The 24,050-nt window shown below is 46.0% G+C and overlaps 3 protein-coding genes across 6 annotated transcripts; 1 reads left to right on the top strand and 2 right to left on the bottom strand.

The window, feature by feature from the left end:
- Nucleotides 1-285: 285 nt before the first annotated feature.
- GEMIN4 (gem nuclear organelle associated protein 4) lies at nucleotides 286-6,849 on the bottom strand. Of its 2 annotated transcripts, none has more exons than XM_037880703.2 (2): nucleotides 6,645-6,849; nucleotides 286-3,665 (listed from the first exon to the last, which is right to left on the bottom strand). In XM_037880703.2, exons 1-2 carry the CDS (start codon nucleotides 6,652-6,654, stop codon nucleotides 478-480), a joined length of 3,198 nt encoding a protein of 1,065 aa, XP_037736631.1. In that variant the 5' UTR covers nucleotides 6,655-6,849; the 3' UTR covers nucleotides 286-477. The 2 variants fall into 2 exon arrangements, with proteins under 2 accessions (XP_037736631.1, XP_043387245.1); XM_043531310.1 differs by lacking the exon at nucleotides 6,645-6,849 and adding an exon at nucleotides 6,112-6,263.
- Nucleotides 6,842-17,695, top strand: LOC102933180 (diazepam-binding inhibitor-like 5). Of its 2 annotated transcripts, none has more exons than XM_037880708.2 (2): nucleotides 6,842-6,910; nucleotides 11,638-17,695. In XM_037880708.2, the coding sequence occupies exon 2, from the start codon at nucleotides 11,724-11,726 to the stop codon at nucleotides 11,991-11,993; it is 270 nt and encodes an 89-aa protein (XP_037736636.1). In that variant the 5' UTR covers nucleotides 6,842-6,910; nucleotides 11,638-11,723; the 3' UTR covers nucleotides 11,994-17,695. The 2 variants fall into 2 exon arrangements, with proteins under 2 accessions (XP_037736636.1, XP_043387262.1); XM_043531327.1 differs by lacking the exon at nucleotides 6,842-6,910 and adding an exon at nucleotides 7,135-7,187.
- GLOD4 (glyoxalase domain containing 4) lies at nucleotides 16,048-24,050 on the bottom strand. Of its 2 annotated transcripts, XM_037880705.2 has the most exons (9): nucleotides 23,890-24,050; nucleotides 23,565-23,614; nucleotides 21,843-21,963; nucleotides 20,683-20,827; nucleotides 20,337-20,473; nucleotides 19,499-19,585; nucleotides 19,131-19,244; nucleotides 18,953-19,039; nucleotides 16,048-18,049 (listed from the first exon to the last, which is right to left on the bottom strand). In XM_037880705.2, the coding sequence occupies exons 1-9, from the start codon at nucleotides 23,977-23,979 to the stop codon at nucleotides 17,984-17,986; spliced, it is 897 nt and encodes a 298-aa protein (XP_037736633.1). In that variant the 5' UTR covers nucleotides 23,980-24,050; the 3' UTR covers nucleotides 16,048-17,983. The 2 variants fall into 2 exon arrangements, with proteins under 2 accessions (XP_037736633.1, XP_037736634.1); XM_037880706.2 differs by lacking the exon at nucleotides 23,565-23,614 and having other exon boundaries at nucleotides 23,890-24,003.

The following is a 24,050-nucleotide window of genomic DNA, read 5'->3' as shown; positions in this document are numbered from 1 at the left end:
ACAGTATTAGCAGGGGGCCCAGTTACTGAATAGCTAATGGAGGCTGAGCTTCTCTGGATTAGAGTTACAGGGCTGTAGGCCTGGTGCGAATCTCCTTAACAGCAAACACAGTAACAAGACATTAAGGCAGATTGGAGCTGCGGGTGCAATAGCTGAAGTGCAAGTCAAGAACAACTAAAATGGACACTACTTTAGCTGGCAGGTTTCACAGAGGACGCAGGCATCAATTTCTAAATGCACCATGACACTCTCAGGCATGTTAAAAAATACAGCTACAAAACCAAGTCCAAAAGAAAAGGTTTATTATAGATCTTACAAATCTCCAATTAACTTCTCCTCATCTTTGTAGGGTTTAGGCTCCGTTCAACACCGGCGTGTCTCATTCTGTCATGCCTCTGAGCTTTGATGATCCGTGGAGCCGAGACACGCTGTTTTGCTCCAGGTGTAATCTGTGACCTGCTTGCCACCTGGGATGGCTCACAGCTTGCTCAGCTTCTGCAGGAGCGTGGCCCGGAGCTCCTTGTTGCTGACATTGTCGGTGATGGACTCCAGGAAGTGCTTCTCGTTGGCTTTCCTGAGCGCGCTGCTCAGGGACTTGTCGGAGGCCCTGAGCGTTTCATACTGCGAGAGGATCTCCAAGGCCAGGACCAGGAGCGGCTCACCGGAGCAGTCATCCGGCAGCATGGCCACCACATGCAGCACATGGCAGAACACCTGGATGTAGATGAAGGACACTTCCTGCGTGGGGTTCTTGTCGTCGGCAGAGTGCCAGTGAGAGAGGGAATCCCTCTTGACTGAGCCTAGCAGGTCGGTGAGGCTGCTGCTGTAGAGTCTCACCACGTGCTGCCAGGCTTCTGCCGGCAGCCAGCTGGAGCAGCTGGAGCTGCATAACAGCTGGAATCCTCTCAGGAAGAGCACAGAGAACTGGAGATAGTGGGCAAAAGGCCTGAAGTTGAGCAGCGGCATGTACTGCACGTACTCCAGAGTATAAGGTACGTGAAGGACCTGCCTGTGTAGCAGGCTTTCAATCACCTGTGTGAGTCTCTTCCATTCGCTGTGGCTGCACCACGGAAGGACCTGTATCAGGGCCACCAGGAACCCTTTGCTGAACAAGTTGACTTCTTCTGGGTTGTCCACATCAACGGTGAGGAGAGAGAGCATTTGCTCCCTCAGCGCCGTGGAGATGCAGCAGCACTCCATCCAGGCCAGGAGCCCGCTGCCTGCCCCATAGGCCGGGACGGGGCGGGACGTCCACTCATCCTCTGAGAGCTTGCAAATTTCAAACAGGGTAGCTGGGACTTCGTTCTTAAAGTGGTCCCCGAAAAGCTTCTTCAGCCGGAGACCAACAGTCCAGTCCAGCAGCTCAACCTTCCGGCGCAGCCAGGCCAGCGACTGGATCCACACTTCTGGGGAGGGGGCAGCTTTCTGCCCCACCACCTCGCAGAGCTGAGAGAGAGTGGTGGCAATCAGGTCTTTGGTCTCCAGCGAAGGGCAGTGCTGGTCCCTGAACCGGTGCCAGTACTTTGTGTAGCCATCCAGGAGCTTGCAGAGGCCCAGAAGAAGCGGGAAGGGGTAGCAGGACTTGAGCCACTGTTCCTCTGGACTGGGCTGGACCTCCAGAACCTTACTGAGGATCTGCAAGCTCAGCTCGATGTGAGCAAAGTCTGATTTCAAATGGGGAAGGACAAAGGCTTTGGTCACCTCTGCAGGGGAGAGGAGTGGATGACCTGAACTTGGCTGCATGAGAAAGGTCAAGAACTCTAGAAACTGCTCCTTTTCCTTAGCGGAGGAGAGTCTCCCCCAAACAGTCTCCTTTAGACATCTCTCTAGCAGGCTGCCCGACTGGTTTGGGTCGTCTCGTGCCTCTTGGAAGCTCAGTGCCGGAAAGGAGCACAGAATCTGTGCTAGGAACTGGTGTGTTCCCAGGTTGACGACAGCGAGGTTGCAGACCTTCTTCACCGTTGCCTCTGGGTCGAGCAGAGCCAGCCTCGCCACAGAGGCGACAGCCTTGGTGAGACCTTGATCTGACGCACTCTGCGTGATCTGGTTGAAAGCCAAGTTCAGCTCCTCTTGAAACCCTTCCATGAAAGTCTTCAAGTTCAAGGACAAGCCCTGCCCACCCCAAGAAGCCAGGACGCCCGAGATTACCTTGTTCTTGTCAGGTAGTGGAAGCTCAGTGTAACACTCCAGAATAGTTTTGACCACTTGGCTCTGCAGCTCCCTGCTCTCTCTGTTATCGGCAGACAGGCTAAAAGTCACGGTGGTCTCCAGCAATTTCAAGACCAGCTCTGGTTTCTGGAAGAGAGCTCTGTTTTTAACAAGACAGGTGACCCAGTCCTTAGAAAAAGCCCAGGCCTTCTCAGAAGCAAAAATGGAGCACATTTCTGTGTGCCGGTCCATCCTCTTCTCGATAATTGCCATGGCAACCAAAGCCATGACACTGCTGTCTGAATTCCTGCCTTTCAGCTTTGGATTGATCTTCTTGAGGAAGTCCACAATGATCTGTCCCAATTCTGACACCATTTGCTTCTCGTCCTCACTCAGGTCTCCGGACTTGGCATAGGAGATCAGGTTCTTCCCGAAGGCCGTGAGGCTGTCAAGAAGTCGGTAGCTTTCGTAGCAGATCTCTTTGTGGCTGTTCAGCGTGCACTGCAGCTCCTCCCCCCAGCTCTGGAGCAAGCTACGGAGGAAGTTCAAGCCAACAAACAGCTCTTCGCTGGACAGCTTGACTACGGACAGCAAGCTCACGCTCCTCTCGGCCTCCTTCACTTTCTCCTCCAGACCCCTTCTGCTGTACCGGTTCTCGCTGTCGTCGTTCCAGATGGTGACGACGGATGCAATCTTGTCTAGGTATGCTTTGACGGGCAGCGAGCTGGACTCACGCTCTATCACCGTGAAGACCGACAGCAGCTCCACGAGGTTGGCCAGAGCACAGCACTTCATCTTGGGGAGGACGATGCTCCCGGAGATCTGCTTTAGCCCATCGATCAGAACTGTCAACAGGCCAGTGGCTATGGGGGGGCTCTGCAGGGAGAAGGGGTCACCCTTGAATCTCTTTGCAGGCTGACAGGGCTCATCTGGAGACTTGGACAGGTGCTGATGGGCCAGAGTGCTGAACATCAGGATCGTTTTGTCTTGCTCACCCTCCTTGTGTTTCATTATCTCCCACCAGGCGTCCAGGAAGAAGGCGACGTCCACCAGGGACGTCTCGTTCACAACGTACTTGACAAATAGCTCGAGCTCCCGCTGACGCACCGGTGCAGGCAGCGCCAGCAGCAGCTGCACGAAGAGCCGTGGCGCATTCAGAGCCTTGAGCAGCTCGAAGAGGACGGTGTGGTTTATACGCGGGATCATGCTGCCCACCGAGAAGAAGACATCTTCCTTCCACTGTTGGTCAACTGAGGTGGAGCCCGCAGAGGACAAGGGGCAGGGAAGGAGGATTTTGGCCCAGATGATGATAACCGCTTTCTTCTTCCACACATTGGGTTGGGGTGGGGAAAAGGAACGGCTGATGCATATCTCCTTCAAGGCATCGGTTATAGGCTGCCCAACCAGGGGCCAGTCGGATTTGGCCAACTCTGACAACGCTTTGGGATGATACAACTTTGTTGCTAGCAGGAATCCGCCATGCAGCACGGTTGTTTCCTCACAGATGTTCAAGGGTCCTGTTTAGAGAGAAGCACACACAGACATAGTAATGAATGCAATTCAATCTGAGAGGAAAGATGCTCTTGTAATTAGACCAGGGCTCAGAAGAGCTGGATTCCATGTTCTGCCCCAGCCTCCTTGTTTGACCTTAGGCTAGTCAGTCTGTAAAATGAGGAAGTATTACTAGCCCTTCTCCCATCTTTCTTAACGTAAGAATGGCCCTACTGGGTCAGACCAAAGGACCATCTAGCACAGTACCCTGTCTTCCGACAGCAGCCAGTGCCAGGTGCCCCAGAGGGAATGAACAGAACAGGTAACCACCAAGTGATCCATCCCCTGTTGCTCATTTCCAGCTTCTGGCAAAGAGAGGCTAGGGATACTATCCCTGCCCATCCTGGCTACTAGCCATTGATGGACCTATCCTCCATGAATTTATCTAGTTCTTTTTTGAACCCTGTTATGGTCTTGGCCTTCACAACATCCTCTGGCAAGGAGTTCCACAGGTTGACTGTGTGTTGTGTGAAGAAATACTTCCTTTTATTTGTTTTAAACCTGCTGCCTATTAATTTCATTTGATGACCCCTAGTTCTTCTGGGTCGCCAAATGAAATTAATAGGCAGCAGGTTTAAAACAAATAAAAGGAAGTATTTCTTCACACAACACACGTCCAGTCAACCTGTGGAACTCCTTGGAACTTCTTCTGTTTCATCCCCTTAGACTGCAAGCTCTTTAGAGTGGGCACTGTCTCTTTCTATGTATATACACAGCACCTAGCATGAGACACTGCTATAATACAAACAGTTTACTTAAACTAACTGACACTGAGGAATGTTAATGGATTGTTACGGAAATGCTGCAAGGAAGTAAAAGATTCAACCTTCCATCTTAGAGGGGGAAAAACAACCCTGCATTAACCCTTAATGCAGCAAGTCCACCAGATCTGGGGATTAGAGAGATGATGCGATTGTCCTGAACTCCAAACAGGAGCACAACACATACCAATTACACACAAAAACACGGTCAGTTTACACATGCTGCAATAGCTCCTTCATTAGCATAGGGCAGGCTGGGAGCGTCAGGGAAAGAGGATTACACACGCATGCACAACAGCTTGCAGGGAAAGGGATGTTTTCCAGCTGATGACTGTAGTATCAGCCTGTGTTTCTATAGAGCCTACAATCCCAAAGCAGTTTACAAATTAGACAGCACTGAAATGCAGGTAGGCTAGAGGCAATGAGTACCAACACCCATGCATTGAACACACTACACAACAGCGGGGGGTGGGCTCCGGACACAAGTACAAACTCCTCCTCTTAGAAAACGTGCCACGGGATCGGTATTGCCCACGCAGCACAAACAGGGCTCTGGTTTCTAAGATTGCCAACCCCACCACTTCTTTCTCACAGACAAAGAATTCAAGATTTCTAACCCCCAGAGGAGGAAGGAATCTGTGAAACTGCCCCTCCACTGCTGTGGTGGTAAAAGGTGCATAACGGGGGCTTCTGGAGGGATAGAGGAAGGAATTTGGTGGCCCCGCTTCCTAAAGTCTCCGTGTCTGCTTGGCACAGGCCCCTGCTCTGGTGTTGTACATAAATACAGAATTGTGAGACTTTAAGTGTATACGGCACTTTCCAAGAGAGGATCTCATGGGGGTGGGGGAAGCACTACTGTCAGGCTCACGTTCACTAGAGGCACAGACAGGTGAAGTCACTCACCCAAGGTCACACATCAGCAGCACTTTCAGACCAATGTACCAGCATGCTGGAATGTTGCACAGCTCTAAAATGTGAGCTGCATTCCAGCACACCCCTGCAAGGATCCTGCATACACAGGCCCACCCCAGAGGAAAGGCTAGGCCTTGCTTCCAGGGAAAAGTCACATCTAGAAGTCCTGTGGCTAAAACACTGCCACAAGACAATCATTGATCTGCATTGATCATGCCGTACTCTGCAAATTCTCCTCCTAATACAACATACCCCATTGGTCTAAAGCTTTGGGCTCTAAATCTCCAACGCAGAGATCAAGGGGGCTGGCACTGGATTCCCACAGTAGGTGGGGTTGCCGTGTAGGATGCTGGTGTGTATTTGTTACTGGATTTGAATCTTTTCTGTTTACATTGCCTGCTCACAGAAGGTGCATTGTCCCCTCCGAACAGTTTCCAAACAGCGTTACTGGCCACGATATAACGTTCTATGAGAATTGTGGACCTCTTGTCCAGGCAGGTTAACCCTCTGCTCCTCACACACTGTCGGAGAGGCTGTAGCAACAGCATGAGCCACAAGAGAAGGAGCAAGGAGGGATCTGCCAGTGTCTCTCTCTCATGCACGTAGATGGAATCGCAATCCCTGAAGCGCACCTTTTTTGGTGCATGCAATCGGGTGTACAAACAGGGCAAACGATTCTCTCTCGGGTCTGATATCTGCTAACCCCCTTGCTGACCCCTCAGCCAGCTGGTGCAATTACTTAGCTCAGTCCAGGGTCCTCATTTAGGTGGGGAAGGCTGGTGCCCTGCTGGGATCAGCATCCTTGTATAATGCAACTCTGCGGGGGCGCACTCTTACATCAGGGTAGCTTGCCCAACCACCGGCCCAGAATAGCTGGGATACCTGGCGCCTACCCAGGCCAGAAACGTGGGAACGACTTTATAGGGCGGAGCTGTTTACTAAACACCCGGCAGGTGAGGCTGGTTTAAGGTGCTGTGTGTCTCCACACGCTTCCCCCCCCCCCGATGCACGCCCACACCCTGCCACGCGTGTCCCAACACAACACCCCCCACGCATGGCCCAACGCAGACACACACACACACTCCACGCGCGTCCTAACACCCACCCACGCGCGTCCAACACAACACCCTCACGCGCGTCCCAACACACCCACACCACGCGTGTCCCCCCCCACGCACGTCCCAACACGCACACACCCGCCGCTGCCCCAGGCCGCCCCAGCGTCCCGCGGGCAGGAGCCGGGGGCAGCCGCGCCGCCAGCCAAGCACCCACCTAGCTCCATGGCCCGGCCTGTCCGCTGCTCCGGCGCAGGCGGCGGCCCCGGCAGGGCGAGGGCGGCCCCGGTCCCGGCTGCCCGAGGCGACGCTTGTGAGCTCGGCGCGCCCGGCTCTGTGACGCTCCGGCCCAGCCGCCGCCTGCGAGCCACGTGGCCGCGGCCCACCCGGGGCTCCCGGCGGCCAGACGCGGCACAGCGGCCTCTGCGGGCGGCTGCGCAGCACTGCACGGCGCGGACCCGGATCGCAGATCGTTGCCCGCAGGTAACACCCCGCCCTCCCCCGCGCCCTCCCGCCCGGCTCCTGGGCTGGGGACAGGGATTTCCCCCCAACCCCAGTTCTGTGGACTAGTGACATGCAGCGGTGCCTGTTTAGTGACTGTTTGGAAACGTGAATTGAAACTGAAACTGAAACATTAATACACGCTTTAAAAGCCCGTACAGTGTATGATAAAATACGTGTATCTGAAAAAGTATAATAGATTTGAAAAGCATGGACAGGGACTAGTTTCCGTCTACACCTGTTGTTTTTTTGTGACCACGTCAGTGCGTTCATTTCGGTGACATTGTCCTACCTAATAATTTCAAATTTGTAAGCAAAGTCTAAAGGAGCTCTCCCTGGCAGCTCCTGATGAGCTGGGGGGAAAGGCTTCAGGACCAGACTGTATTTACATTCACACCTAATCTACCTAGGTATCCAGCAAACAGAGCTGCATTTCCTAAGTGACAGATCTGGGCTGGGGTTGGGTTATAAATCACTTGAATGGGAAGGGAAGGGGGGGTAATGAAATGTTGTTGGTCTTATTGCAGGAGTAAAGGGCAGTAGAACTGTCCTTAGCCTCTGCTGATTGAGGGCATGAAGAGAGAGGGTGGGGACAGGTGTTTTGCTTGATAGTCTCCCTGAATCCCAAGTACTGTTTGACCTGCCCCTCTCTCCCCTGTTTAAAGACAAAAAAGAACAGGAGTACGTGTGGCATCTTAGAGACTAACATTTATTTGAGCATAAGCTTTCGTGAAGTGGGCTATAGCCCATGAAAGCTTATGCTCAAATAAATTGGTTAGGCTCTAAGGTGCCACACGTACTCCTGTTCTTTTTGCAGATACAGACTAACAGGGCTGCTACTCTGAAACCTGTTTAAAGACAGCTGATTAGGCTCCATAGCTAATCTTTTGTTTTGTTAAGTGACCACTGCAGCTGAAATCAGGTCAAAGTGCTTAGACATGCTGGGGGACAGAGTTTCTGTGGAAGAGACGGCCCAGTCTGCACTAGCAGCGAGGTCCCATCCCCCCCCCCCCGAGAGCTCAGCTGAAATCACGGAGAGCTGGGTGGAACCTCAAGAAACCAACTCGCAGAGGTCACAGTGGCAGGTGGCAGCAGAAGGTGATGGCGCAGGGCCCTTGGCAACAGAGCGATGGAGTGAACGGTGGCACAACGAACAACAGTGGCCAGAGCGAACAGTGAGCAGCTGGAGGAATGAGCAAGGTGCCTTCTTGCCCCCTCACCTGGGAGGTGAACTCATGTGAAAGCACCTCTGAACGCTGAGTCTCCACTGACGAAGGACAACACCGGTGAGTGTTAATGAGGCTGTTAAGAATGCTGGAGACACAACACAGTTCATGCGAACAAACATGGCTGCGGCATCATACTGTCTATTTAAGCAAGAGATACCGCACACTACAAACTGGAGGCCAATGTTAAGTGCATGGTCACTTGTTCATCCTGAAGCTGAACACTGATTCTGAACAAGAACAGCAAATGCTCACTGTCTTTCTGCAGGAAACTCAACTGACTGGCTAGAAGCATGTGGTGCAACAGTGAAAAGACTCAACAGTTCAAAGAATGAAGAACTCTCTCACCACAAAAAAAAATTTGCATACATGGCTGATGAATGCACCGATGCAAATGGGCATCAAGTAATAAGTCACTGTGTAAGTTATCTTGATGTCAATGGTAGGCCAGTAGATGCATTTCTAGATGTTCAAGTTATAGAAGACACATCAGCTGCCTCTGTGACAACCCACATCTTAGAAGAGTTAAATGCTTGTCAATTGGACCCCAAACAGATGGCTGCTTGTGCATTTGATGGAGCTGCAAACTTCTCTGGAAGACATGGTGGAGCACAAGCTTTGCTCAGAGAAAAGCATAACCCTAATCTCTCCTGTACACACTGCAGAGGCCATCTACTCCAACTAGTGCTAGTACGAGCTGCAGACTCTTCAAAAGACATTTAAAAAGCTATAAATTTAATGTTTTCATTATATTCTTTTTTCAGCAAGAGTCCAAAAAGACTGAATATCTTGGAAAATATAGAAGATACACTGGGACTGAAGTTCAAATTAGTCCAACCTGGGAAAACTCTCTGGCTTTCTCATGAGCGATCCTTGAATGTTGTCTTAAAATTACTCCAGCTACTATTACTGGCTTTGGAAAGTATCTACCAAGATGGGATGGATCTAAGTAGTGAGACAGGTGGATTACTTTTGCTACTACATTCAGAGAAGACTACTGCCATTCTCTCCCTTGTAAGTCTACTGTTAAAACCACTTGGGTCATTAAACAATGGCCATCCAGGCATCTGCTACAACAGTAGTAGATCTTTGTCCAGCAATAGAAGCTACATTTGGATCAATCAGAGAGCTATCCACTGAAAAAGTACTGGAAGAACAAAGACTTCAGTTCAGAAGTTGAGTAATGAAGGCATTTATATTGAATCCTTAAGTGAAGAGGACAAGAAGTGTTTGTTAAGACAACTGAAAAAGTACACAGACTTGATTCTTAAAAATCTACAACAGTGACTTATAGATTCTACTCAACCTCTACGTAGCTTTTACAGATCCCTGTCCTATAAAACACAGACAGTTGAGTGGAGTGAGGCACTACCAGCAATGGGGCTGCCATGTGCTCAGGACAGAATAGAGAATTTGAACACACAGTGGAGTATTGTAGGACAAATGAAGATTTGACTTCAACTTCTTTATCGTCACTAGTGGCTTGACCCAATCTTTGTGCCATGTTTCCTGGGATGAAAGAAGTAGAAATTCATCTCTTGCTACTCCCAGTCACAACAGCTACAGTCGAGCATTCTTTTGCCTCAAGTGAATAGAATTTTGTGTTCTGAAAGAAGTCGCCTTCTGCCTGATCATGTGAATGAACTAATGAGCATATCATTTGAAGGAATGGAAGTACCGGACACACAAGAAGCCACCAGAGATGAACGCATTGCATTCAAGAAGTTCATTAACAGAGTTGTGCAAAATTATAACAAGAAACCAAGAAGGATGTAGACGTAGTGCTTCATAGAAGGCTTGAGTAGCCAACTTTAATATTTGTGATTTTAAAACATTAGTTAAATCTAATTAAATGGTCATGAAACATTTTTCAGTTTTTACTATGGTGCCATAGAGCCACCTTAACCCTCACAGTCTCACCCCTCAGCGGCCCTGACTCCCCCCCTGTAAATTCAAACACCCCCCCCCCCCAATTTCAATTCCTGGGGAAGACACTGGTTGGGGATCCCCGTCAGCCCCTCCACTACTAAGGCCCCCCCCAGATCACGCACCGAGACACTGAAAATCTTCCCCTCCTAAAACTCTCAGCTCCCTGCTCCCCATCTTGACTTACCCCGGCTGAGTCCTGGACAGGGAGATTTGCTTCCCCAGGACACTTCAGATTCCCTCAGCACGAGGGGCTGGGAGCTCTCAGCTTCTGGGACTCAAAGAATCCTGGATACCCCTGAGATTGGGGGACGGGGTGTGTGTTTAGAGCATCAGTTTTAAATGGAATGAAAGGGGGCTGGGAGAACCACCCCACCAAAGCCGGAGTGTTCAAACCTTTTGTGCCTAAGTTGAGGCATCTCAGTCAAACGAGCCTGGTTTTAGGAGATGCTGAGCAAACTGGGCCACTCTTATTTAGGTGATCCTAGCTTTGAAACAGAGGGCCCAGGCCTCTTAAGGAACTTAACTTAAACCTATTAGCAGCCAGCAATTGGTTATAGAGAAGTACTTTAATCAATGGTCATATTTGCATTGCTTAGCTAGGTACTATGACAGGGCACTTTATAAATATCTATTTTAGTATAGCACAAAAACTTCCACTGTTTACGTGACTGTCTCATTCGGGGCACAAAAATTCAGCATGGGGATATGGTGGGGTTGTGTGTGTTTGTGGTTGTTTTCCAGTATTGCTAAACTCAAGACTTCCAAAATCATGTCAGGCCCCATAAAAATTAACTTTAAAAATAATAAATAGTTGGGTTCTTTTTATTTTCCTTCTGGATTTTTAAATGTTTGAGTCACATTTTCAAATTTTTCTCCACAATGATCAGGGATAGAAATTTACATTTTTCTACCCCCCTCTTAAATGAAAGCTGAGACTGTGGGATAATCACCTGACTCCAGCAGCTGGGGCTTTAAGAAAAAACACCAAATAGTATAACAGTTGGCAACACTGCTTCTTTCCTAGGCAAACTGCCAATATATAGGCACATCAGGTTAAATTCCTCTTGGCAGAAATCCAGAGCAACCCCACTGAAATCCAGACTGACACAGATAGAGTTAAGACCAAATTCCTAGCTAAATTTGTTTTCTTTGAATAACTGCCTTCCTTTGACCTTCTTCCACATTGGTTACAAAGGCAGACTAAACCTGTCCATATGTTTAGCAGATTTCTGATGAATAGATGGCCACACATGTTACAAACCAGCTATATTTATAAACAGTCTATATTTTTATACCATGTTCATCACAGTAGAGAGACTAACTGCTATACATAGAGAGAAACAGACCCCAAGATCCTGACTCCAAATGGGAAGGTAATGCTCGGTCCAAGAAGAATTGACTGTAAAAATCTGTAAAATCTGCTAAATCCCCTAATCTGGGATTAATTTTAAGGCCATTTGAAAATTGTATTGCTCCTGCTAAAGACAGTTGCACGGTCTTTCACTGGGGCATTTAAAAATCTTACTCTGCTGTTGCAATTCTCCTTCATTCCAGTTGTCGTGGCCTGGGTCAACCCTTGAGGATCTTGGCAAGCCCTCTACAGCGGAAGAAAGGAGCAGTCCTGACGCTGAGCTCTCACCATGTCTCAGGAGGAATTTGAGAAAGCTGCTGCTATGGTCCGGGAAATGAAGGTGCCAAACTCAGACCAAGAAAAATTGGAGATTTACAGTCTCTACAAACAAGCCACCGTTGGCGACATCAACATCCCCTGCCCTGCTGCAACTGATGTAATAGGCAAAGCCAAATGGGAGGCCTGGAATGGACACAAAGGGATGGGCAAGGCTAATGCCATGAAGAATTACATAGCAAAAGCAGAAGAGCTGAAAAAAAAGCACGTAGCTAAAAATTAAGTGTTCACAGATATCAGGCAGCCATGTGGCATTAGCAGGCTTTTGACCCAACATCCCTGTTAGGGAGTTTCCTCTCACCCCTTAGATCAATGTAGAGTAGCTGCCAAGCCAATACAACTGTAATCAGCAGCCATGGAGTGTATATGACTGAAAAAGTTGTGCATGGCCTTTGAAAGTCTATACGAGTGTGGAAGTTCATTTTAGGATAAGGATCGTTCAGTCATTGTTTATGATTTCTGGTAAACTCTTACCGATACTTAAGAGGCTTACTTCCCAAGCCAGTGTATTTGCTTAAAGGAACACCCTCCCTTTGAAAAACACATTACTGTCTGTCAGTGTTGCACTTACCAGAGTTACAAGTGCTGCTCAAGCTTACTGTACATAAAGGAACGTGGTGGGCTGTTTGACTTTGTGCATTGGACAGCACTTTGTACAGTTTCTCCCTTACTAAAATGGGCCTGTGGAAATCAGACAATTAAACAAGAAACCACATTGCCAATATGTAATCCTGGGGTGTGGAGAAGACACACCATAGGCAGCCTTTACAAGGTCAAATGTTGTGCAATCATTAATCCAGAACAGGTCAGGGTTAATCTAGACACAATCTCTCCCTCTCCACATTAACTTCCTTTTAACGCTTCAGATTCTGTGCTGAAGCTCAGTTCCTAACGAAGCATATCAGTTTAGCAAGCTAAAGCGATACAACCCCATGGCAAACCTTTAATTTAGAAACCATTCCATCTCTCTCTCACTGGTGCCAGGGTGGGAGGTTGTTACTAGATATATGCAAATAAAAACTGTATGATGGGGGCTCATTGAGAAGTCAGCAGCTCTCACTCCCCACTATAAGTTAATTGCTATGGCAAAGATTGTGATGACATTAGAATGATGATGCCAAGGACCAAGAAGCAGATGAATTCCTCACCATCCCAGTTGCCCTTTTCAGGTACTTGCCCCTCTAAACAAAACACAGGATTACTTCCAAGTGTGTTATTTACAAAACCTTCCATGTGCCCTTCACACATGCAGCACCACGGCTGCTGCTGTAATTGGTAGAATTCCATTTTCACTTTACTTTACAGCAGCAGGTTGGGATGTAGACAGAGGTTGGCCACTCTGCTCTTCTGATTCAATGGAACTTTTTCCAACGAGCTTAAACTCATCTACTACAGAAGACAGAAATAGACCGGCCCAGGCTGGGGAATGAACTCTTCCACCAACTAAGGAACCACATCAAACCTCACCATCTTCTGCCCCAAGTGCAAGGTGTATTTCTTTGACCTTGCCCTCTGTAACAAACCTATAGCAAAGTGGCATGTATTTAATATATAATTGAAAAAAACAGACACCCAAACCCCACTTCACTGCATGCACTTCTGCCCCTGCTGAGATGAAGAAAGAAGAGACACATGACAAACATCAGTGACTTTGTGCATGACTGGAATGCGTTTAGGCCCAAATCCACAAAAGGTATTTAGGCACCTAATTCCCATTGATTTCAAGGGGAGTTAGGCACTTAAAGACCTTTGAGGATCAGGTCTCCAACTACATTAAGGAGCAGGCTCTAGGACAATATATAGAAGAGTGTACAGAAGGAACTTTGTCATTGGCACAGATGATCACACCCGTTAAATTTTACCAGTCATGAAAAGCTGGATTTTAAAATTGAACTGCCGTCAGTGGCAGCCACATTTCATTGTAGTCAAAGTCCAAGTTCACAAACAGCAGCCACCTGGTTTGAGTTTAATAATAAGAAAGTCTCCATTTCACTTTCCTGGCTGTCCTGCCAACTGTGTCTTTTAAAAGGTAAATGATACAAAGATAAACCCAGAGCTTAGCCTGAGATTGTTACAGCATCCAACACATTATTAAAATGAACCCACCTCTTTGTTGTGTGTTTGTACAGCACTTAGGAGCCTAGGGCCCTTGTTTGTGGGCACCAGACACCACCACACTGATATATATTATTTCATACTGGGCTGTGTGAACTGACAGGTTGAGATCCAACCATTTGAGAATAAAAGCGAGCATGCTACTCCTGACACCGGGAGTACATTCAGATCCCATTTCAATACAAAAATTAGAGCCAGATCATTACAGTGTCATGCACAGAGTCTGAAGCTTTATGTGTGGTTAATGCATCTTCACATCATGTTATGTTTTAGTTGTATGGTATCTGAGGCACTTCAATCCAGGCAGAGCTTTTCAGGCATCTGGCAGCACTGCCTGGCTGAGATGGTCAGGGGATTCTCCCCGCCCCCGCCATTGATTGTTTCAGGCATTCCCCAGCACTGTGATGTCATCACATGCAGGACCCAGGCTGTGACTCAACCTAGAGGCACCACAGAAGGGGGGCTCAGCAAGAGAAGGAGGGGGCTGAGACACCCGGAGCATTCACTTTGCAGAGACAGTTACAGCAAGCTGCTATTTGAGAGTTCACACAACTGTGGAAGTCCATTTCAGTTTAAGAATAGGCCAGCCATTGCTGAGGAGGTCTATTAAACTGTTACCAATAATTCAGACTTAATTGATAAACTACGAAAGCGTATTGGCTTAAACAACACCCTCCATTTGAAAGTGACATTACTATCTGGAAATGTTGCACTTACCTGAGTTAGAAGGGATACTTAAGCTTACTGTACATTAAGGAACTTGATGGAAAATATTGCTATTGTTTTGACTGTATGTGATAGCTTTCCATACTCAGCTGCACCCTTACTGAAAAGGGTCTTTGACACGATCCCTTTAAAAGTGAACAGATGTAATAGTAGGTTAAGACAATATCCAGCACATGCTCAGAACTAAACAGTTTTAAACTGGGCTTTGAGAATGTCTCAGTGAACAACAGCTGAGATCCAACCCTCCAGAGATAAGTCTGAGCGTATTATTCCCAACACCTACTGTATGTTCACAGTCCATTTCAATATGAGCATTAGACAAATCTGTAGTATTATGCAGAGTGTGAGGCCCAAGGGGTTTGGTGCATTTTCACATCACAATATAAATACAGATGTTTTAACTGAAAGATATTCCAAGCAGTCCTTTCTCCCGTGTAGATCATAGACCTAGACAGGATGATGCAGTGACTTTTAGAGTTCTGACAGTACTGCACACTGCAAGAGAAAAGGTTAATAAGTTTTGTCTTACAGTAGAGGACCGAAATAATTAGAGCCTCGGAATAACTCTTTTGATGTGTGCATTCATGAAAGCAGGTTGAAATAAGAAACCACAGCAAAAGAAATTTAACACACTCCTCTCTACAGCTTCCCTCTTCCAGGCCTGTTACCCACGTATAGAGCAGATTATGTTAAACAGTAACTATTACCTGCAAATGAAATGGCAATCTGCACCGCGCAGCTGAGGCAAGCGGAAACATTTACTTCTTCAACAAATAGCATTTTTGTTCAAGTGTTTCCTTGTTGTCTAGTATAATTTGCACAGAAATAAGCTCCCATGTACTCCAATATAATCGTTAGCCTTAGTTCTGGATACATTAAAGTCAGAGTGTGCATTCAATGTAATCTAAACCACACCTAAATTCAAAGCTCCCTCCCCATACTGAATACCTAGTCTCACGTGTAGTATCAATTACAAAGAAAAAGGCACTGTTAGAATAAATTCTTAAGATATCAGGGGTCAAAGTGAAAGACCGGTAACAAACTTAACACTACCACTATTAAAAACGGAGGGGGAAAGGACAGTAAAGGGCCCACTATTACTCCAACATTGAGCTACTTTTTCTTTCAAGTCTCTTGTTAAAGTTGCTTGTTTTGTTTTAGTTTTACAATTGCTACCTAGTTGAACTGAAAAAAATTTAGCCCAAACTTTCTGAAACAAAAAAATACCAAGAAGCTGAATGTTAAGTGGCCCCTTTCTGCTTAAATCAAAGACTAATTTCAAATATTTTGGTGTTTATTATGTTAAGAAATTGGATGAAAGTAAGTGGGTGACATTTGCTTGCTAGTTGATTTTTGCTCACTTGTTTTTGTAACACAAGAGGCTAAGTGAACTTTTCCCAGAGAATTATCAAAAACCAGTAAATGTATGCAACAAGTATATTGTAGATATTTATTCAGAACGTGCTGATTCTACAGTTCCATCAGCAACAGCAGGCATTCAAGTCAGTTCAACCCAAAAGACGACAAGTTGTTAAATTAACACACTTAAAGCTAATTTCAAGACAGCTATCCATTTGTCACTTTACTCTTCCCCTCTCCCAGATAATAAAGTCTGACTGGCTCTAGTTTGCTACATAACCCCCATTTGGAATGTCAAGTGTTTGGTGCACTGCAGTTAGCAGATAGATATAATGCAGCTTAAGGTGCATGGAAGCCATAGGACAGACCTAGTCCAATAAGGCCTATCAGGGAATCCTCAGCTTTTCACATTCTCCAAAATAACCTCATTTCCTCTGGCCTGAAAGGATGGTTTGAGACAGAGCCAGGATTTTATGCTGAGTGGGGAAATGGAAGAACAGTTACACTGGCAGTACAGAGACAAAACACAGCTTTTGAAGAGGTAATGAGCATATTTCTCAGCTGTACCAATGAAGTCACACATTTTAAACTCTGTATTGGTTCTTCCCATATCAGTTCCTGCATCATTCTTTAGAAATTCTGACCCAGGAAACATACTGGTTAATGTGTCTAAGAAAGAAAAAAAAAATCTAATTCCACCCATTGATTTTGCCCAGTATTTTAAGGTCTATGTCGCACCTTTGTGTCTTGATGGTTTGAAAGCTCAGAAGCTTGGACTATGTATTTTACCTTCTGTTGATTCAGGCATTTATACTATGCTCATCACGGTGCTCTCATTAGTACTGCAGTGATTTATTTGTTTAATGTTTATTTGGAAAAAAAGATAAGCTATGCTCAAACATTTTACTCATATGCCAGCTCATAGCAACTGAGCTATCCACCTACATTTGGCTTCAGGGAGGTTTTTCTCAGAATCAAAACCTAGATGTCAGCCTGAGGGTTTAGATAGGGAAACTGACCTGCACAGCTACAGCAGGACACCTATTCCACTAAGAGCTAGATATTTATTATTATAATTATGCTAATCAATTTTCCCATGTAGACAAGCTCTCAGTTCCAGATTAAATCTATGTCATAAAAACAGAAACATTTGCACTGTTCACAACAAACAGTAGCTAACCAAAGGCTTTTTCTTTTCCATGTGCAGCAGACTGAGCATTGCTAAAGCCACTGACCTTACAAAATGCTCTGTAACATACACAACAAGTCTATTTGCTATTATACCACCATTAATGTTGTCCCTTTCACTTCATGGCAATAAGTTCTAGAGTTGTCCAATACATTTTCCATGAATGGAACCAACCATCAATATAACATTTACTTTATTTTTTAACCTATACTTTGCTTTGAAAGCAAGTATTTCAACACTTCCAAAGAGCTTTTTTCCACCCAGCTCTGAACCACGAATTTTTATTCAGTTAGGTTTAGCAGCATGAATTATTTGGAAGACAACTGCTAATTAGAATAAAATACCATAGTTTAATCTAATTAGTTAGTGTTCTGATCCTCCCCCTTGCCAGCGTTCTGTTTTAGTGCATGCAGTAAATTCATTCTGGTCTTATTCAGCAGGGTGAATTTGAAATGGAGTTATTCTTCACTCCTAAATCCCTGCAGAAAGATAGCTCAGTACACATCCTGCGATAGATATATGCTACCTAAAATACCGAAAAGATGCAGCTAATGTCTAGGCTAAACTCTGGTCTTTTTCAATCCAACAGGAAAGAGAAAAGCTTGAGAGGGTGTCCTATTACAAGTCCATGGCCCCCATGTTATGAAATCAAGTGCTCAATCTGTGCATCACAGCACAACAAAACTTTCCCACTTTTCTTCCATAGACTTTTGCAAGGGCATTGCACACTCTCTCACTGAACGGGACAACATGACTGCAAAACCGGACACATTTTACAGGTGTTTAGCAGCTAAAGGCATCATTTATGAGACAATTCTCTTCAACTAAGCAGAAGTCTTCTGCATTTTGTGCTTAGCAAACCACTCGTCACTTTTGTCTGCTGCCATCGCCTGTACAAATAGAAGTGAACAATTTGTATAATGATAAAGTTATTAAAACAACAGCCATTTACAGAAGCAAACAGGTCCAGGATTCTACTTGGGTTAGCGCCAGTCAGTCAACTGGAGGACTGCAGTCAGTCAACTGGAGGACTGACTTATTCACCAATAACAACCAACTCTTAAGTTAATCTGTGATTACCTGAAGCAAACAATTCTACCACACTGTAAATGAAAAACAATGCTCTTTGGGAATCACCTCCGGACTTCAGTACAACAAAAGCAACAGACACTCCCTGCAACAATACATGTTAGTTTCAGAAGCAAGTTAAAAAAGGTACGGTGAGTGACTGTCACTGCTGCACCAGATAAATGTATCCGACAAAGTGATGTGGTAAGACACAGGCATGACAGGATCAGTGTCTCCTGCTCTGAAACGTCCCTTTTCTTTTCACACTTTTCCTGAAACTGCTTGTCATTTCTGTAGCAGCGGCCCATTATCTTGTGAAGCTGTTCTACTGCACTGAGCTGATTGTAGTTACAACCAACAAGCCACTTTCCACTGTTACTTAGGTTGATTTGTAACTGATACTTTGCACCTCTAGCATCATCCATTCTGCAGCCCCCTCTGAAGTGAGGAGTAGCACCCAAGTGGCTACCACAAGAACAGGGAAGGAAAATTCTTTCCAGGATACAGAGGCAAACCCCCAAAGCTATTTGGGATTTTTAGCATCTGAAGAACTGCATGAAGCACTCATCTGAAAGACCCCTTTAGAACTCAGTGTAGCTGCCTTTGAAGGACTGGAAAGGCACTGGACCGTGTTGGGATTTTAAAACATACAGGTAGTCTATGCATTTCTATCCTGAGGCTCCGACCTCTCCACCAACAAACAATACAGAGAATATATTACTTACATCATCTAACAGCTTGTTGCCATTGGGATCCATCTTGGAAAGCTCTCTAAATGCCTCATCTCCTACAAAGCAGATTTCATGGTTGTCCTAAACCAGATTTAACAGGAGAGAAAGTGAAATTGCCTGAGGGGGAGACTGAATTAAAGTTTATTCTGTCTCTATTTCAAACATCACTCACGGGATCAGCCAGGATAACCACTTGCACTGTTGCTTTTCCAGGGGTGTCCAAGCTTACTAGGGGCGTTAAAATCTTCTGCTTCTCCTTCTTCATCAGTGCTTCAATGTTTAGCAACTTAAAAACAAAGAGTGAGCTGAAGGTCAGTTGTGTCATATCAGGCTGCAATCATTTACTGTACCCAGTACTCACATCTCCATCACATTCTCACCAAGAGAAAGTTAAACACAACTTTCATTTTATGTTATCATCTTGTTCACACAGTGACCTGAGAGACCTTCAAGTGGCTATCGGTATTACTATGAGTCACCCTCCACATGGCCAGCCCCGGCAATATGGGAAAGGGCCAGAGGAAGAAGGAAATCAGTTACCTCTTCCTTTGGGCAAGAGAAGGCAATCCGCCCAAAAGCTGTGGCATGATCCACTGCTCCGCCAATGCCCTGCAGCTCCAATTTACACTGAAAGAGAGGGATTGAAAGAGTCTAGCTTGCAGGGAAACTAATCTGAAGACAAAAAAGAATTCATACAATTTTTACTGCATTTTTGCATGCATGCCAATCAGCGTTACATAATAAGCTAATCATGTCAAAGCCACATATGCTTATTTCCCAGTGCATTAAGGTAGTAATGACCTCTGTCACCTTATTTGAAACAGAGGCTGTACGCAGATACAAAAAACAAAAGCAGAATGATTCACCCTGAGTATTTGATAAATTTAGTCTGACTGCAAATTACTGAATGGATAATCTCATGTTCATGTTAAGCTCGCTGTAGAAAGAGCAGCTAGGGCCCCGATTTTCCTTTTCACTCTAAATTACCATATTTCATGGTATCTTAACCTTTGTGCCTCTTTCCCGAGCAGCTGCAGCTGGGGTTCTCATTTTTATATGGCTATTTGCTTGCTTTAAAGAAAGGCCCTACATATGAAATGAAGCCTGGGCATTATTATGCCTATACTTTAAGTCTTTTAGATTAAAAGTTAAGAGCAGAACTACTAACAAATTTGACAATTCCACCTTTTTACAGTATGTGCTTAGCAGGGAGGCAGGATGGCAGACACACTGACAAAGCAAACATTTAGAAGTTTAGAGAAACAGCTGTTCTCAGTAAGATTGCTTTATTTATTTATTTAAGGTTCGGTCATTATGAAATGAACCAATCCCACAACATACTATTCTCAAAGAATGGTCACTTCTCTAAATGACTAACCTGGTTATCTGCATAGCCTAGCAAAGCCCTTTGCTTTTCCTCATTCGTCTCATAAATTTTCATTCCCAGCAGACCAGACCAGTAGCTAACAGACTTCTGCAGGTTCGAGACTGCCAAAGTTACTTTTAGCACGGGATCTGCAAGATTGTAATAGTTTCCTATTAGTGGTGTGTATGTTGTAGTTTTAAACTCTAGGTTTTTGTGCTCATGGTAATGGGAAACAAATAGCAACAACATGAGGCAGGCACACTTTCCCATAAATCTTGGACAAGCCAGATTTGCAACCTCTTCTGATGTTCCAGCTCTCAGTCTCTGATGACAAGAGAAAAGGGTATGTGTGCGTTACCTTGCTGTGGTTGTTCTTTGTCTTCCAAGTAGAACTTGTATCCTCCTGGGGCTTCAGTTTCAAATATACCCTTTGCAACTTCTTTGAGTGGCCATCCCATCTTCCTGGCATTGCTCACGGCCTGGCTGGACATAAGAGTCATGCCCTAACAAGGATACAAAGCACAAACATGCACCGATACACCTGTGCAAAGATGCACCAACACCATCTTTTTGGTCAGCCAATAGATCTCCAAGTATCAGCACAGAATCCTAATCTTCATCCATTGCCAGGAACAGAGCAATCATCTATGTAGTCTCTGCTCTATACCCCGGGCTAAAACACCTACTGGTGTCAAGGAAACCTCAACAGCCCAGATACTGGTTCCTTGCCCCCAGCTTTTCAATTATCTTCCTCCAAGAGAAAGCGGAGAGAGGGGACAATAATTACACAAGTGGTCTGTAGTAAGAGTTGGAGCTATCCTGAACAAGGGTCTAAACAGCTTCTGAGAGGCTGGTTATCTTGCCTCTATAAAAACAACTCCGTCTGTAACACCTCTTACACAACAGGGAAATATGAAGCAGAGAGATGGAGTTTAATAGGCCAGATCCTGGCTCTGCCGGTTTTTGCAGAGCTCACCAGAACAGCACTGACCAACTGGGTTTTGCAGAGGCAGTGGCCAATTCAAATCCAGAGTTCTGCCACCTTAGAGATGAGTGGCTTCCATGACCATCCATCCATCTCTGACTCCGGGGCGGGGGAAGAGGAGGATACCAGGGAAACAACGAGCACACACAGTACCTCCACTGGGAGGAGAAAGTGAGTTCCTCCTTGGCTGGAAGTCCAGGGAAATAAAAGGGATGCGGCAGTTCTCCAGAATGATCTATCAGAAAGCTCCAAATTTTGCTGTCAGTGGGGTGGGGAGTGAGGGGCTCCCTGGAATAAATACAACTGCACCCCCCCGCCCAACTGCAGCATGAGCACAAAGCACCTCTCCCCACTTCCTCTTCCTTGCACAAAAGACATGCAAACAGCACCTGCAAGACTCCCCTCAGGGAACAAAATGGATAGGGAATCAAATAGTATCAGGAAAGCGCATCCAAGACATAGTCTGAATGGACTCCGAGCCAAAAAGCTCACAACAAGAACAAAAGAACGTTAGGACAGCAAGTGATATTTACCAGAAAGTCACTGCCGAGTCGATACTCTCCAACTCCATAATTGTAGGTCAACTCTGCAACAAAGTGATCATCTTCGGGCCCATAGCCCACCATTGTTTTGCTCCACTTTCCATCATAAGGGCTAGGACAACCATCACATTTATTTGTAGTCAGTATCAGACACAAACAAACAAACCCCCCACACAAGTAAGAAGTGCCTCAGGACAGGAACTGCATTACCAGTGGTCCAGCTAATCCAATATCCTACCCCTGACACCAATCAGTGCCAGATGCTTCAGGGGAAAGTGCAGAAACCCATACCATACAAACTTTTATACAATACTATATCACTGAAAGAGCATGCCAGTCGGTGCCCACTTCATGTCCTCAACCATGAAAGGATCCTTATAATTTTATCCTCTCCTATCTAGTTTCTTACGTAACAGCAGATGCAGCTCTCCTACAAATAGTCTAATTTTGTTTTGAAATTTACTAAACTATTTGCTTTGATAATATCTTGCACCAGCAAGTTCCACTGGTTAATTATTCACCATATAGAAGTCATTTTTTTAAAATGAGTTCCGGCTAACAGGAGGAGCCGGCACTATGACTAAGGGATTCCCACAAAGTGTGATAGAAAACAGTAACTTTCCAGTAAGTTCTTAATTTAATAGATTCCAAGGCCAGAAGGGGCCATTGTGATCATCTAGTCTGATCTTCTGTAAAACACAGGCCAGGGAACTTCCCCAAAATGATTTGTAGACCACAGCTTCTAGCAAAACATCCAAACTTGATTCCTCTTGTGGAGAATCCATCACAACCCTTGGTAAATTGCTCTAGTGGTTAATTACTCTACTGTTAAAAATGTATGCCTCATTTCAAGTCTGAATTTGTTTAGCTTCAACTTCCAGCCGCTGGATCATGTTATACCTTTGTCTGCTAGACTGAAGAGCCCTCTGTTATCAAATACTTGATTCCCATGTAGGTACTTATGCACGATAATCAAGTCACCCCCTTTACCTTCCCTGCTAAGCTATGTTAATGTGTAACTAGGAAGGCCCAACTGCACAGCCATCTAAAAGAATGATTAACAGTAGTTTTCATATGATTTGATCCATAATTTGATCCATAATCCAAGCATAGGAACTGCAACTATAGTGCAAGAGCTAGGATAAAATTAAGTGCCCTCAAGGTTCATGTTTCAGAGCATAAGCAGCTCACCAGGTGGAGTCAAAAAGGTATTTCCTCATCCTCATATAGGAAAACTGTAAAGTTAGACAATATATTCTAAGCTCTTTCTTTTTGAAAAGAAATGAGAGGCCACTGGCGGTAGCAGGATATTTTATTTTAACTGATTTATTTTGACTTAAGATAATAAGATACCTACCCAAGGCACTAGGCTCCCTAATATCATTTACAAACACAATAAAATAAAATCCCAGAAGCATGAAGTATAATTTCCATTCAGGAACCAGTGGCTCAGATCAAAGGTATTTAGGCACCTAACTGCCTTTGAAGATCTGGGCCTCCGTGACTACGTAGACTGTTGATCTGCCATGGCAATGCTTATGTTCCAATGTAAGCACCCCTGACGCAAGAAGATACATTCTTACTTTCTTCAAAGGAAAGGAGCAATGTTTAGGAAGTATGCTCAAGGGTCTGTAAGTAAGCCCATTTGGTTAGTCAGCATCTGCAGGTGTTTTAGTTTCGCTAAAGATTACAAAGAGAAATAACGGTACATACCCATTACAAGCAGCTCTGCAGCCTTCCTCAAATTCTTCATGTCTTAGAATCTGGCAGATCGAACACATGCAACAAATAAAGCCTGCTTAGCCCCTAGCGGGAAACGGACCTAAGCACACCCCAACGGAGCGCTTGGGCACATCCGCCTCGTGACAAACAAGCCGGGCTTGCGGGGCTTCAGCCCCGGGCCCCAGCAAACCGAGCGCTGGCCCTGGCGACCCACGGAGCCCCGCAGCGCTCCCCGCGCCCCGCCCGGCCACAGGACGGGGCAGCGGCGGGCCGGACACAGCCAGCTGAGGGGCCCCCCCGCCGCCCGCTCACTCACCCTCATGCCCAGCAGCTCGCGGTAGAAGCGGACGCTCTGGCCGCGGTTCCCCACTTTGAACACGAAATGCAGCGCGCGGCGGGCCCCCATTTCCGACTTCGGCCCCTACTTCCGGCGCGTGGCGATGACGCAAGGCTCCCGGCCGGGGCCAAGCGAGGGAG

This window comes from Chelonia mydas, chromosome 17 (assembly GCF_015237465.2).
Source record: "Chelonia mydas isolate rCheMyd1 chromosome 17, rCheMyd1.pri.v2, whole genome shotgun sequence".
Taxonomy (NCBI): domain Eukaryota; kingdom Metazoa; phylum Chordata; order Testudines; family Cheloniidae; genus Chelonia; species Chelonia mydas.
This window is presented reverse-complemented; position numbering and strand designations above follow the sequence as displayed.